Genomic DNA, 14452 nt, shown 5'->3' with positions numbered 1-14452 from the left:
TTTATTGACAATACCCTCATGATATTAGAAAGAAAAAAAATAACGAAAAAAATTCATTTCAAACTTCGAAATTTCTAAGAATCCTGTATTAGTGCACGGACAAACCCATAATGGTTTAATAATGAAAAGGAAGACGCTAATTAATGTCAAAGCCTACGAATCTTTTAAGATCCTGGACAAGTTTATTGACGATCTCTTTATAGTATAAAAAAATACAGATGCAATTAAAATTCGAAACCAAATCATTTCTAAAGTTCACCGAATGTTTTTTTAAGATGTAAAAAAAAATTTCATCTATCAATTCCATCGGAATCAGCCGGTAACGTTGTACACGAAAATACGAACTCTCTAGACCCTCGTCTAGTGGCCGCGTGGGTTCGTATTTTCGTGTACAACGTTACCGGCTGATTCCGATGGAATTGATTGTTGAAATAATTTTTTTTTAATCTTTTATTATTAAGATTTATACTTAAACGTAGTTTTCTGTCGGCTCTTGCATTTCTCAAAGTTTGAGACCGATATTTTATGTATAAAAAAAGTTGCAACGTTCAAAAAATGTCAAGGTTCAGAAAAAAAATAAAATAATTTTCAGTGAAGTTCCTACCAAAATGCAGTACCCAAACGTACCTTATTGTACTCTAATACTTTTTCCAGAGTTTCAACTCGATATTTTATTTACAAAAAAAGTGCTTAGGTTCAGAAAAACATTCAGTGAACTAAAAAAGTGAGGTCGGTAATATAGGTATTTAGCTGTGTCACATGCCCTTAATGGTATAATAATATACAGAAAAATACAAATTTTTTTCCAAACCTCCGAATTTCGGATGATCGTGTCTTACCTTATGGAAATTTCCTTATTGGTACAATAATAAAAATGAAAATACTGATTCATGTCAAGACTTTGCATTTTTGGAGGATCCTGGTGGAGATTCATACACTCCCTTAATGGTATAATAATATACAGAAAAATCCCAATTTTTTTCCAAATTTCCGAATTTTGGGTAAGCGTGTCTTACCTTATGGGAATTCCCTTATTGGTACAATAATCAAAATGAAAATACTGATTTATGTCGAAACCTTACATTTTTGGAGGATCCTGGTGGAGATTCAGACACCCCCTTAATGGTATAATAATATACAGAAAAATCCCAATTTATTTCCAAATTTCCGAATTTTGGATGATCGTGGCTTAGCTTATAGAAATTTCCTTATTGGTAGAATAATAAAAATGAAAGTACTGGTTAATGTCAAAACCTTAGATTTACGGAGGATCCTGGTTGTGTTTTAGATACTCTCTTAATAGCGTAATAATATACAGAAAAATCCCAATTTATTTCCAAATTTCCGAATTTTGGATGATCGTGGCTTAGCTTATGGAAATTTCCTTATTGGTACACTAATAAAAATGGAAGTACTGGTTAATGTCAAAAGCTTAGATTTTCGGGGGATCCTCGTTGAGTTTTAGATACTCTATGATGGTATAATAATATACAGAAAAGTCCCAATTTATTTCCAAACCTCTGAATTTCGGATGAGCGTGTCTTACCTTATGGGAATTCCCTTATTGGTACAATAATAAAAATGAAAATACTGATTCATGTCAAAACCTTACATTTTTGGAGGATCCTGGTGGAGATTCAGACACCCCCTTAATGGTATATACAGAAAAATCCCAATTTATTTCCAAATTTCCGAATTTTGGATGATCGTGGCTTAGCTTATGGAAATTTCCTTATTGGTACAATAATAAAAATGGAAGTACTGGTTAATGTCAAAACCTTAGATTTTCGGAGGATGCTGGTTGAGTTTTAAATACTCTCTTAACGGCATAATAATATACAGAAAAATCCCAATTTATTTCCATATTTCCGAATTTTTGATGATCGTGGCTTAGCTTATGGAAATTTCCTTATTGTGTTATGGCCCCATAGTTGAGAACCACTCTGAAGCAATTTGCCTGGAATAATTCCCCGTCTGTGCTTACAAAACATAAACCCAGACTGGGAAAACCTTCTGGGTTAAATTGCTTTAGAGTGGCAATAAGACGACCTTGCTTTCTCTCCATTAGTCAATGGAAGGAAGGGAGTCATAAAGACACACCTGGCGCATCTGCGACGGACTCATGCGCCAGGCCTGTGAGCATGACTCACGCCGCGTCATCTCTCTCTCTCTTTTCTCTCTCTCTTCCTTCTTGTTGGAAAAGCGACCAGCGGTCGCCAACCCAACGTGACTAATACGTATAGCAAAATTCTATGTTAAATGAAAATGCTAAATTTTCGTTTCGTGTATTTTAAATCCCTTTTATTTTTATTTATTGTTAAAAATACCGGGGTTATAAAACACAGGAAAATTAGAAATTCTGTTCCATTGTAAGCTCTTCTTGTAATCTTAGGTTCTTTATAAATGTATACATTTTTTTCTACGATATCGAGTTCTCTTAATTTTAGGTTTGCTTTATAAATGTGTTCCTTTTAAGTTTAGATTTTCTATTTTAATTTTCACCGTTTGTAATCTTTTTAAGTGCCATGCTTGTATTTTTCGCCAGTTATTCTTATTTTATGCTCTATATTTTCTCGATTTTATAAAAACTTGACCTGTAATTGCTATACTTACATTTTCGCTAGTTATTCTTATTTTAGTACTTTGTGACATTTTTGTATTTTATATTTGCCCAATTCTGCAAAACATTGTATGAATCTCGTTTTGCCGCACACGAAGCTCGAGCGACTTCGCCCGACGCGCCATGTTGTCGCTGGACAGTTCGGGTGTGCGCTCACCATGACGAGTAGAAGGGATGGACCGGGCAGCCGACGCGCCCCTCCATGAGCGACGCGAGTGGCCGAGAGGACCGCGCCAATCGCCGACCAGCCCGCCTCTCGGCCATCGGACATAAAAGCGGGTGCGTGCAAGCGAAGGCACGCACTTCTATTCCGGCTTTCAGCTGGGTAACCTCAGTCCCCTGGTTGCTTTCGGCTGACTTTTGTAAGCCACTTTTTGAGAATAAAGTGCTTTTGAATCCAAACAAAATTCCAGGTTGTTGTCCTTTCTCTCTTGAGAAAAAATACCTTGCTCTCGCACTCCTCTCTCCTTCTCTCTCCTTTCCTCTCTCTCTCCACTCACTCTGTCTCTCTCTCTCTCTTCTCTAGGGTCCGTACGCTTCTTGCATCCCCGCCCGCACTCTTCACTTACTCTAGAGTCGGTAAGCTTTCTTGCAGCACCGCCCGAAATCTTTCTACCTCTCTTTCTCTAGGGTCGGTAATCTCCTTGCAGCCCCGCCCGCAATCTTTCTTCCTTCCAGAGTTCGGTACCTACGCCCTTCCTCCGCCTCCAACGGCATTCCCAAGGCTATCATTCTATCGGTAGTCCTCCTTCCCGATTCCCTGAAGGTTCACTTCGTCGGGCCCTCGACCTCTTTCACCGCTTCTTCGGACCGCCTGGATCACTCCGGGCGTTACGAAGCTCTGTCGCCTCGTACCCCTTCTCCCCGCGACCGCCTTTAGGGCCCTCAGGGCCGAAACCGTGACTAAGGCGACAGCCCATGGACGGCCTGCAGGCTTGGCAGTACCTACTGAAGGTCCGAGTGGCCCTTTGCCTACCGCTGCCGCCACCAACCAGCCGCAGAAACCCGGCGCGATCCATGGCCCAGCTCGACGTTTTCCTGCAGGCGAATAACCGGACTCTGGCCATACGAGGAGAGATCCAGCCCCGGAAAGCCTAAGCCGCGGAAAAGCAGCCTCTGCCCGGTAGAGCACGAACGGCTCGCCGCGCCCGAAAAGACCAGCACATCTTCATCGTCGTCACCGTCGTGGTGAGAAGCCCTGCCTCAGAAGAGGTTCAGACGGCTCTACACGATCACCGGCCGAGCTCTCACCCGCTCACGGACAGGCCTTCACTCGCCTGGCCATCCTGACAACACACTATCTCCTCTCCAAAATTCTCTACTTTAGATCAGGTTGGGACGACCATCTACACCCCCGGCTTGTATCAATTGGTACACTAATAAAAATGGAAGTACTGGTTAATGTCAAAAACTTAGATTTTCGGAGGATCCTGGTTGAGTTTTAGATACTCTCTTAATGGTATAATAATACACAGAAAATCCCAATTTATTTCCGAATTTTGGATGATCGTGGCTTAGCTTATGGAAATTTCCTTATAGGTAGAATAATAAAAATGGAAGTACTGGTTAATGCCATAACCTTAGATTTTCAGAGGATGCTGGTTGAGTTTTAGATACTCTCTTAATGGCATAATAATATACAGAAAAATCCCAATTTATTTCCATATTTTCGAATTTTTGATAATCGTGGCTTAGCTTATGGAAATTTCCTTATTGGTACACTAATAAAAATGGAAGTACTGGTTAATGTCAAAAGCTTAGATTTTCGGGGGATCCTGGTTGAGTTTTAGATACTCTCTGATGGTATAATAATATACAGAAAAGTCCCAATTTATTTCCAAACCTCTGAATTTCGGATGAGCCTGGCTTAGCTTATGGAAATTTCCTTATTGGTACAATAATAAAAATGATAATACTGATTAATGTCAAAACCCTACATTTTTCGAGGATCCTAGTTAAGTTCCAGTCACTCCCTTAATGCTATAATAATAAAAATATCAATTGATTTCCAAAGCTCATAATTTTGCAGAATCCTAACTGGCTATAAGGAATTGAGGATGATCCCTAAATGGTGTAATAATAAACAGAGAAGTAGTAATTTATTATCAAACCTTTAAATGTCGGAGGATCCTGGCTAAGTTGATTAATTTCTTCTTAATAGTATCATAATAAAATTAACATTATCAATTGATTTCCAAACCTCAGAGTTTCGGAAGATCCTGGCCGCAAGGATTTCACGATGACGAGGTCCGTGATAGTGTTCCTGAAGACTTTGTCGGATCCAGGACATCTATCAAGTTCGCAGATGTGAATGTCTCCAAAGTAACCACACCCGAGATTGTCGACAATGTTGAGCCTCTCTCTTGGAAAGTCAAAGACGCAGTCCTCATCCTCCTCCTCCGTGAGCATGTCCTCAGCACTATAACTATTCAAGCTGCTGGAGGCCTTCACGCTCATGGCTACTGGTGTACTCGGGTTTGGAGATGGGGGCAAGGGAGGAAGGGGACTCTGAAACAAAGAACCTTTTATGTAATGAGCTATCACTAAGGACTAAACAGACGAAAGTTACAAAAGAAAAATATTCATTTCATTCTTTATTAATTTCTTCCTTCTGGATATTACCTTCTTTATTTTCGACTCGGAAATGCGTTATTGCTTTTGTTTGACTAATTAGGCATTTTCTAATTTTTAATGAGCAGGCATTTTAAAGACTACTAACAAACCAGATGAATATATTCTAGAAGAATAAATGTAGTATTAAATACCGTGAAAAATTATCTTCACGGTTAGCAGAAGAGGCATTAAAAATAAACTGATGATTTTCAAATTCGATAATTTGGTTTAAAGTAAGGCTAAGGGTTAACAAAAATTGGACTTTTTGAAAGAGATATACATTTTTTTTAGTTCAAGAATTTTTCGAATTTTGTACCTTGAATGCATAATAAAATTTAAACAACCACCACAAAATGATCCGATTGCAATCTGCAAAAGGGAAAAAAATGTCTAAAACAGAAAATAATTTGTTATTATTTAAATTAAATTATTGTTATTCATAATATTAATAATAAATTATTTATAATATTATTGATTATTTCAATTATTTACTTTTAAATTTTTTAAATATTTTTTTTCTTCTCTTTTTTAGGAAGTTTGCTTTTTTCAGGTTTGAATAGAAAGATTTTGTGGTAGTTTTTCAAATTTGGTCATTAGATTCTTGGTTTTATTTTTAGAAAATTTAAAAATTAACTTGATTGTTCGACGTTAAATAGAATTTTTGTGCGATTTTAATCGCATTTACAGTTTTTAAATTTTAGCTAAGAAAACGATTGTGGGTCCAATTTTGAATTGCTTTTAAAGTATTCTTTATGTTTCTTCTAATAAAACTATGTTAATTCTTAAGGTGATTTTTAAAATAATTTTTTTATTGACATCTTTAAAAACAATAAACTTAAATGAAATCGTAAAATGAAACAATAAATATTTAAGAAGAATCACCTAATAATTTATAGAAAATTAATAATTTGTCATTACAGTTGTCTTTTTTCAAGCAATGGTAGGTGAGTCTTAAATTATTTTGGATATTTATAAAATATTTCCGTTTTCACTGAAATCTAAAGTAATACGCTAACCTAAAAAAACAAAATAAAATGTATTTATTATTGTTAGATGCAAATTTTATAAATAAATTTGCAGACTAAACTATTTTGGGAAGATTGTGGTAATTTTTTCAACGTGCTTTGTTTGCCTTGGCAATGATGCTTCTGGAAATTGTATTTTATTTCATAACCATAATTGTTATTAACAAATTGTTAATGCAATAAAATTTACAGCGGAATACGTTTGAAGTAAAAAATATACGTCAAAAAGTAAACAAGAATTAACTAAAAAATGTCACTAACTAGTAATTTGTTAAAAAAAATTATTTGCACCAATCTGATTTGTTATCAAAGTAATTTCCATAATGGCATTTTTTACATAATATTTTTTATTAATATTAAAACATTTTTACGACGTAATAACACATTTTAAAAGAGAAACGCTGGAAAGTCAAACAAAACACTTTTTTTCAAGTTCGACCTCTTAAAAATCACTCATACTGCGCGTTTGTTTATAAATATAATAAAAATATTTAATTTTGTGATTAAAACTGCCTGTGTATTACTTTGAATTGCATTCGAAATGAAAAATAGTTTGTGAATATTAAAAATGATTTAAAAATCAAATCTCTATTGTTTATAAACATGCAATTTTTAATAAAAAATTCTTTTTATACAAACTTCTAAGTTATTTTTGACAAATTTTCATTCGTTGATCATGGAATACTTTCAATTTTGAGTGAATAGCGTGTTATTAAATTTTTAATAAGTTCTTTAAGGCAAATTACTTAGAAAGTTAGTTAATGTTTTTATTGGACAATGAAAAAACATTTTTTTTTTAATTAAAAATTTATTTTTAAAGAAAGAAGCTAAATCGACTGGATGAAAATTTACAAATACTTGTATTTGTTTATAAAGTTTTTAAAAATAAAATTTTTCACAAAATTGATTATCGAATTTTTTATAAAATAAATAACAATTATTGGTTGATACATTATTATATTTGAGGTTTTCTTCTTATTTAGCATTTTTCATCTTAACTCTGTTGTTAAATAAAAAAATTAATAGAAAAAAATTCAAAAATATGCTTTCATACATCTCTTTGAAGTGAAATAACATTTTATAAAAAAAAAATCCTAGTATCACACAAACATTGTGATCTCCAGACTAACTTGTTCAGAAAAAAATTTTTTCTAAATAATTACCAACTGTGTCTATTTTAACCTTGGAGTTATTATTTGAGGGACATGCTTTGTGTGCTTTTTTTTTGAAAAACACAAAAAATCTAAAAATAACTAAAACCAACCTTGCATATCTCCGTACTGGCGTAATACTTTTCCGGAGGTGGTGGAATTGGCGGTGGATTAGATGGATATTCCTGTACAGGCGGAATTGGCCTTCCAAGATTGATGGCCGTGTTAAGCAAAAGTGGAATGACTGGCTGCACCTCGGGAACTCCTGTCCATGGAATCGAGAAAAAAATCGTTTACTCTAGGCAACTGTGCAGGAAAAAAAATGTAAGTATCTTTCTAAATTTGCCTTCAAACAATGAAAACCGATTCAATATGGAGGAACTATAGAACCAACAAGATATCCTTAAAAAATGATTTAAAGTAGGCCCCCCTACTTTCCCTCCCCACACTTGCGCCTACGCTTCCCCTCCATATCCCCACTTCTTACTCCTCTATTTCACTTCCTTCACACTTTTTAGGTTAACACATAACTTTTCCACTTCTATTCCTCTAATTTCTTCTTCCCCCCCCCAAACTCCTAATTTCCTTTACTTTTCCGTACTTCCTTACTTCCTCTCTTATCATTTTTACTCACTTCCTCTTCCCTAAGTTTCTCTTAATAGTCTTCCCCTCATCTCCTTTAAGTATCTTTTCTTTACTGCTAGCCTCGCCCTCATGTTTTCTTACTTTTTCATCCCTCAGTTTCTCTTATTAGCCCTCTCCTCGTTCCGTTTACATCTCTGTCGTTTATTACTAGCCCTGCCTCCATTTCTCTATCCCTTTCCTTATTATAATTGCCCCCTACTGTGCCACTTTCCCTACTTCCTCTTCCAATATATTCTTGCACTTCTCACTTAACTTTCCTACAATTCAACCTTTTAATTCCTCCCCTACCCTTAATTGATCCACCTGTAGTACCCCCTCTTAGCACTTGCCTCGCTAGCAATCCTCTTCCAACACTACTCTTTAACAATCATCACTTCCTCTTCTCCACATACAAGTACTATCCTACTAGCCCTCGCCTCACTTTCACTCAATTCCCCTCCACTATTTCTCCTGCTTACCAGAATTTCTTCTCACTTAACTCATCTCTCTCATGTACGCTCACTTTTCTGATTCCATTATGTATCTCTTTCATATTTCCTGTTACTTCCCTAATTCTCCTACCTTCGTTTTCAGTGCTTGACTACTCACTTTCCTTGATTCACCTCCTGTTATTTCGCAGCACTCTCTTTACTTCTTTTCACATTAATGCTCCTCAATTCCCCTTTTTCCTCGCGTTCTTCCCACAGTTCAACGTTCGCTACCTACTTGAAATACCCCCTCCTCTACTACCAACTTTCATGACATGCCTAGCTAAAAAATCCCTCTCACACTGCCCTTTTCCAGTCAACACTTTCTCTTTCCTACACTCACGCACTACTCTACTAGCCGTCCCGTCACTGTGAATCAAATATTTTTTGATAATTTCTCCTGCTTGCCCCAATTCCTACTGCTTGGCCCCATTTCTGCTGCTTCCCCCATTTCGTCTTACTTACCTCAGCTCCCTCATTTCTGCTCACGTTTCTAACGCCCTTCATTATTTCTCTCATATTTCCTTTTACTTCTTTAATGCTGCTCCTCTGCTTTCCACTACCTTACTACCACTCACTTTCGATACTTCACCACCGCTAATTTCGCTCACTTTCCCAACTTCCTCTCTTATTATTTCTCTTCAATCGCCTTCTTTGTCATGCCACCCACACTTCTGCCTTGGCTTCCCTTCCCTGCCATAACTTTTCCCTCCTATACGTCCCCCTTCTATCAGATGCCTAGCTAACAAACTTCTTCCCACATTACACTTTTCCAGTCGTCACTCTCCCTTCCTTACACATACGTACTACCCTAATAGCCCTCTTCTCACTCGCACTTATTTCCCCTTGCACAATTTTTCCTGCTTCTTACATTTTTTCTCACTTTCCTCGGGACCCTCATTTACGCTCACTTTTCCGACCTTCCTTAGTACCATTTCCAAAATTATTATTACTTCCCTACAAACCATCCTCTCGTTTTAAGTACTTCCACTCTTACTTGAGCTTCTAAACTTCCCCTCATTTCACCTGACTTCCCCTGCTGTCCACCCCTTTTTTCCACTTAATGCACCTACTCTTATTTGTTGGCCCCTTCCCTTATTTCCTCATAGTATCCTCTACTCCCCCTTTCATAATTTCTCCTCGCGTCTAATCTTTGAGAAAAATACTTAGCGCGGACACCTGCCCGTAAATATGAGGTTGAGGCTTACTTGAGAGAAAAACAACTTTTAATATACAAATAAAGTTTTCAAAAAACTTCGCAGTTTTATGTGTTTATTTTGTTTTGCAGGTTTAATTATTATAATTTTTCGAAGCTCATTTAAAACCAAATATATGAATCTTCTCCCAAACGGATTAATTTTTTATTCAAGAAGACATATTTTCAACGAAATAGTTACATATTCAACAGCGCCACTGAAGAATCGTTACAAAGAAAATTCCCGACACTTTTATATTCCCGAATTGGAAAATTACCGAATAATAAAATTCTGGAATGATGAAACTTTAGAACAATACAATTTCTGAATCGAAAAATTTCTTAATCGGAAAAATTCTGAATCGGAAAATTTCCGAATAATGCAATGTCTAAATAAGAAAATTCCCGAATAAGAAAATTTTTGAATAGTTAAATTTCTGAATTAATAACTTTTCGATTAAAAACATTTCTGCCTAATAAAATTCTCAAATAATGAAATTCTCTAGTGAAAAAAGTCCCGAATTGAAACTTTCTCGCACAAAAAAATTTCCTAATGACAAAATTACCTGATAATAGAATTACCGAATTACAAAACTTAAAAAAATCCTGAATAATAAAATTCCGTTAAATTTCCGAAAGTTCATAATATAACCAAATTTGGTAATGTCTGGCAAAAAATTTCACAGTTATAAAATATCCAAAGTAGAAAAATCCCAAGTTATTCAATTGCCAAACTTAATGAATTAAAATTATTTCATTTGTAAGATTTATTATATATATCATTGCAATTAAAATTATATTACATGCTAAAATTTTGATTTATAAAAAAGCCTGAATTGTTTATATTCAAAATTTTTCTGCTTTAGGTATTTTAGTATTCCCAAATTATCTTTTAGCAATTTAGTTATTCGGGAATTTGCAAACTCGGTAATATCAAAAACGGTTCAGAATTTTATTATTGGTGAATTTTTCAATTCAATAGTTTAAACTACTTGGAAATTTCAATAATTTGGAAATCTTATTTTTCGGAAACTTTATAATTTGTGAATTTAATTATTTGGTAATTTCCCAATCCAACAATATTATAAAAGCTTCGGGAATTTTTCGATTGGGGAATTTAATTTTTCGAAAGTTTTATAATTTGGTAATTTTATAATTTGAGGATTTTATTTTTTGGGAATTTTCCAGTTCGGGAGTTTAATTATTCGGAGATTTTTAAATTTTAAACAAAATATATATTTTTATATTGTCCGGAACAAACTTAGAAGCTTTTTAAGAAATATAGAAGGTTTCGCGAAAACGAAACAAAAATAATTGCGATTAATTGAAATGTTTTGATTAATTTTTTGTTAAAAAAATTAATTTATGCTATAGAATTTGGAAATATTTCTAAACTTTTGAAAATATTTCTGATAATGCCAAATAAAAATTTGGAACATTCTAGAGCACCTTTTTAACTCGAAAGATTTATAAAAAGTTAAAGAAAAAACGAAGATCATTTTAGATAATATATAGAAGTTTTCAAGAAATAATTCCAAATTTGTAAAGACTATAAATATTTTAACCAAGCCTTAAATTTTTGAAGATTTTTATGTAAAATTTAAAAGCTTTTTAGGGATTTAAAAAAATTTCAGGATAATAAAAAAACTTTTTTACGATTTGTGGGAAAATATAAGATGATTTTCCATTATTTAGGAGAATTGATTTCGAAAGAATATTTACGAATAGTTAAAAATGTTTTAGAATATTTATAAAAATTTCAAAAAGCAATCTGCGAGATTTTAAGACAACATTTTTAATTTTATAAGATTTAAAGCAATTTTAGGAATAATTCGATTCATATTTAGATATTTTTCAAGTTTTAATGAGTTTACAAAATATGTTAATATTTTACGACATATCTGATAGCTTTAAAAATCTTTTTGAATTTTCTCAAGAATCCTACAAAAATAAAAAATGTAGCTCCTTAAGAACAAATAAGCAAATAAATAGTTATTTAAAATTTGAATTTATATATCTGATCAAATCTGAAACATTGAATATGAATATTAAATTTTTTGCAAAGAATGCATTATTCTTGGTTAAAAATTTTAATATTTGGTTGAAACCTAAACTGCTTTTTAAAAATTGATTTTTTTTCATGACGATTCATGACTTTAGTTTGAAATTAATCTCTTTGATTAAAAATTAAAGTATTTTGTTGATAATTTATTTATTTAATTTGAAATTCTCTCCTTTTCAAAAAATTTTTTCCTGTTAGGAATCCTTCTTTTGTATAAGAATTAATCTGTTCTGATTAAGGTTTCACTACTAATTTATTCTTTTTCTTTCAGATTCTTTTTTTCTTGAAAATTTAACAGCCCAGTTAGAAACACAACTACTTTATTAAAAATTAATTTTTTTGTTGAAAATTTATCATTTTAGTTCAGAATTTAACAGTTTGTTTCATAAATACCGTATGTAATAAAAGTAATATTTCAAGATAACAAAATTAACATGTTTTCTAGAAAATATATCTCTTTTGTAAAGTATTTTAATTCTCTTGTTTAGAAACGTATTTGGTTGAAAATTAAATATTTTTTGGTTAAGTATTCAACTATTTTGTTATAAATTGGACTTTGCGTATAGATTCAAATATTCATGATAGAAAATTGAAATATTTGTTACTTAAAATATTAATTGTGTATTACTTTTTTTCTTAAGGATTTCTTTTTTTAAGTTCAACTATTTTGTTGAAAATCAACTCTTTCTTGTAATGTCCATTTAACATACATAAAGTCGCAAAAAATTTGTTTTTAATTTTCTCATCAATCCTAGAAAAATGATATTATTCAAAAAACCTTATAAAATAAATAAACTTAATATAAAAGTTTATACAAAATTTTTATTTCTTTTAAAAATGTGCTTCCTCTTCAAATTACGTTTATGCGTTTTTGTCAGAGAGTGAAATAAAAAAGTGAGATACTTTTTATTTAATCGGCAATAGAGTGAATTGCCTGGTTACTTGATTTAATTGCAAGATTAAAACAGACCCTAATAGTGGTTAAAATCTGGTACGGATCAAAATATTCCCATGTTTTTAGCTCGTATAAGTGGATTTTTACAAAAAACCAGGAATTATCAGTTTAATGGATATACGCTGTTTCGTTTGGTTCCACGGAAAGGGAAAATAAAGTATTTATCGACAGAGATATCACACTAAAAAGTTTCGAATTTTTCAAGCGGATTCATTAACTGAAGAATGGAAATATGAAATAATTTTAAATTGTAAAAAAATTTTGTTTTAATGATTATTATTAAAATAAAGAGTAGTAAAATTAAATGCTCAGAACATCAATTATATTTTCGTAATTTTTTCAATTTGAAAATGCAAATTGAATACCGAAGTATTATCAACAATGAAGTTAATAAAAAAGAAGATTAAACAATCGAGTTTACTGCATCTGAAGACAAGAAACGATCTTTTACTTTGCACGAATCTAGGGTTGAAAGAGTCTTCATTCAAAATTATTTTCTAAAGTTAAAGAAAATTTTAATATATAAAAAATTTGATTTATTTTCAGCCGAAATGATAATTTTCAACGGGTGCAAGTTTCTTAAATTTGTTATTTAATAATTTGTTATTAAATTTAAAAGTTGCAATTGGTTGTATTTGCGATATTTACTTAGCCCCATTCATTGACATTTTTGCGAAAATGTATATAATTAGTCCATTTACTTTTGTTGAACAATACTTTAACTTTTTAATAAATATCCAGAATTTGTTAATTGTTATAAACAAATTAATTCATATAACTGTTAACTGCTTTAAGGTTAGGAATTCAAATGATTTACTTACATAGATTCTGTTAGAAAAATGTTAAGAAATAATTTCTACTTCCAAAGAAGCCCCACAAAACAATAATAGTTAGTAATTTAAACAATTTTTATAAACAAATTCACTTACGTAGCCCTTATATACATAAAAAATTGGTTTTTTCTCCAGAACTGTTTCTTTTGATGCAAAGACACAAAATGGTATACATAAGAATATTAGGAAACAATAATCGTAATTGTTATAAACTATTTTTATAAACAAATTCACTTATTTGTCATTTATATGCATAAACATTTTTTCTTTTTTGTGAAATGATTTATTTTCATCAGTAGAACAAGAATGTTATATATTAGAGTTCCATCAAATAACAGTTGACATTGTTATAAACAATTTTCATGAACAAAGTCACTCATTTGACACTTACATACATGGAATTTTTTTTCGGAATTATTTATTGTCGTATTGAAAGTAACAATAGTACGCAATAGAATCCAAAAGGTAAAATTAAAGAATAAAAATATTTAAAATTTCTAAATGTACCAAATATATATATAATTAAAAATTTTTCATAAGGACAACAGCAGGATTTCGCCGGGAGCGGGTGCTAATCTGAAAAATTGCACCCGCTTCCAGCGAAATCGCGGTAAAATTTCAGCCACAACCAGGTGTCACAACCGTGAGATAGTTGGTTACAGTCTATAAAGGAATCAATAGGACGATGCAGCAAAAGCCTCGTGTATCCTAAGAACACGGAGCGACCCAAGGACAACCGCCTTCTGCATTTTTCCCGCAAGTGTTCTAGCATATTGCTGACAGGCAGGGATGCTTTTTAGGCTAATAGCAAGTGAAAGCTTGGCACCTCCAAGAGCGCCGATGATAAGGACGATCAGTTTAACAGAATATTCCGGGTACAATCGTT

At 32.7% G+C, this 14452-nt stretch overlaps 1 protein-coding gene across 1 annotated transcript in view; it reads right to left on the bottom strand.

The window, feature by feature from the left end:
- LOC117176354 (discoidin domain-containing receptor 2) overlaps positions 1 to 14452 on the bottom strand; it is a 212220-nt gene that overhangs the window by 47447 nt on the left and 150321 nt on the right. Inside the window, exons 9-10 of the mRNA XM_033366596.1 lie at positions 7523 to 7674; positions 4821 to 5128 (exon numbers count right to left, since the gene is read on the bottom strand). Of these exons, the coding sequence (XP_033222487.1) occupies positions 4821 to 5128; positions 7523 to 7674 (460 nt within the window). The remainder of the gene's footprint in view (positions 1 to 4820; positions 5129 to 7522; positions 7675 to 14452) is intronic.

This window comes from Belonocnema kinseyi, chromosome 7 (assembly GCF_010883055.1).
Source record: "Belonocnema kinseyi isolate 2016_QV_RU_SX_M_011 chromosome 7, B_treatae_v1, whole genome shotgun sequence".
NCBI classification, from domain to species: domain Eukaryota; kingdom Metazoa; phylum Arthropoda; class Insecta; order Hymenoptera; family Cynipidae; genus Belonocnema; species Belonocnema kinseyi.
Note: the sequence above shows the minus strand (reverse complement) of the source record. Positions and strands in the feature narration are given on the sequence as shown.